The 1,765-nt window shown below is 50.1% G+C and overlaps 1 protein-coding gene across 1 annotated transcript; it reads right to left on the bottom strand.

The window, feature by feature from the left end:
* Positions 1-37: 37 nt before the first annotated feature.
* On the bottom strand, positions 38-1,741 carry LOC112095238 (pentatricopeptide repeat-containing protein PNM1, mitochondrial-like; the record flags this gene model as incomplete). The annotated part of the gene is made up of 1 exon (XM_024176917.1): positions 38-1,741. A coding segment is annotated over one exon (1,518 nt), but the record flags the coding sequence as incomplete, so codon positions are not given.
* Positions 1,742-1,765: the final 24 nt, after the last annotated feature.

The raw sequence follows: 1,765 nt of genomic DNA, 5'->3' as shown, positions 1-1,765 counted from the left end.
ATGTACCAGCTGAGTGTCAAAATCCTAAACAAAAAGATCACTTTATTTTCTTTGGTTTCTCTGTTGGACTTGGTGAAGTAATTTTACTTCTAATTACTAATAACCAATACTAGAAAACAAGAAGAAACACATAAAGGTTACATATCATCAAAAAACAAGTTGATCAAAATTCAATTGAAGTCAAAACTTCAATAAATAACCCAATCATACCCTTTCACTCGGATCAATATGCTCGGCGCGTCATTTTCTTCGGTTTCTTCACGAAACTCAATCGAATCTGCTTGAGGCGCCTCCTCTTCCTGGCCATCTTCTCCGGCAGCGTCTCCCTCTTCTTCTCCTTCTTCACAGCCTTAACTTTCTTCTTCAAGTACCTAGGGTCCACGGGATACTCCTTTTGCGTCACCGGAACGCCTCGTTTCTTAGCCCCATTGAAAAGGGCATTGGCCTTATCAACTCGGTTATGAGCACACAACTTTTCCATCAAAAGCTCGTAAGTCTTGACCCCCGGCTCACACCCGTCTTTCTTCATCTTCTGGAAAACGCTCAGCGCGTGATCGATCCTCTCGATCCCGCACAAGATCTTCAAGAAGCCATAATAAGCCTTCTTATCAAGCTTATCGCCATAACCCGCGGATTTCATCCTATCAATCATTTCATCGCCTTCTCCAACCCTCGCCGCCTGGTACAAACTCCTGATCAAAACAAGAAACGTTTCCTCATTCGGATAACATCCCCACTCTCCCATTCTCTCAAACACCTTCAAGGCTTCCTCAGTCTTCCTAATCTTACACAAATTGTTGATCAACACATTGAAAGTCTCCACATTTCTCGGAACTCCATAAGTATCCATGTCCACCAACACATTCTCGGCCTCCGATTGTAGCCGAAAAGGATCCTTTTTCCGGCAGAGCTTACATACGCAATCGAGAATCGCGTTGAACGCCATTGTTCCGAGCTCGAATCCTCCTCTGTACATCTCTCCGGCCAATCGATTCGCTTCATCAAGCTTCCCATCGACGCACCATCCTATGATCAGCAAATCACAAATTCTCTCGCCGGGAAAAATCTCGTTCGCCAAGCTCTTCACCATCTTCTCCGCGTAGCTCGCGAAGCCGTTCTCGCAGAGCTTCTCGACGACGACAGTGAGCGATTCCCTGTCCCGCTTCAGCCCGTAGTCCCTCTCCATCCTCTCAAAGAACGCCACCGTCTGCGTCGGCCGACCGGCACGAACAAGACGGTCGACGGCGGCGGCTAGTGTTTTCGGCCCCGACACTCCGGAATTCGCCGCAATCACGTCGTGGACCGCCTTGAAATCCTTCCTCCGGCCAAGGTAGTCGACGAAGAAAGAGATCGTTTCATCGGAGTGAGCGAAATTAGGGCTGGAGACGAGCCAGTCGTTGAATCCTAGGACCGTACGGCCGGCGTCCGGGGAGAGATTGAGACCGTCGAGGACTAGGGCTGGGGTGGGAGAGACGTGAGAGAAGCAGAGCTTGAGGCGCTCGGCGATCGGGAGAGGCTCGGAGTCGGGGTCCTTGAGGAGCTCCAATGAGAGAGAGTGGGCGATCTGGTCCGGCGTCTGCGAGGAGGAGAAGTTTCTAGATAGAGAAACTTGGGGTAGAGAGAGAGAGAGGGAGGTTGAGGTTGTGGTGGTGGTGCGGTGATGGTGGTAATGGCGGAGGAGAGAGGAGAGAGGAGTGGTTTGTGAGGGGGGAGAAATGTAGGGTTTGGGGAGAGAGTAAGAGAAAGGAGAGAGTTTTCGGAGGAG

This window comes from Morus notabilis, unplaced genomic scaffold, assembly GCF_000414095.1.
Source record: "Morus notabilis unplaced genomic scaffold, ASM41409v2 C11437225, whole genome shotgun sequence".
Classification (NCBI taxonomy): Eukaryota; Viridiplantae; Streptophyta; class Magnoliopsida; order Rosales; family Moraceae; genus Morus; species Morus notabilis.
Note: the sequence above shows the minus strand (reverse complement) of the source record. Positions and strands in the feature narration are given on the sequence as shown.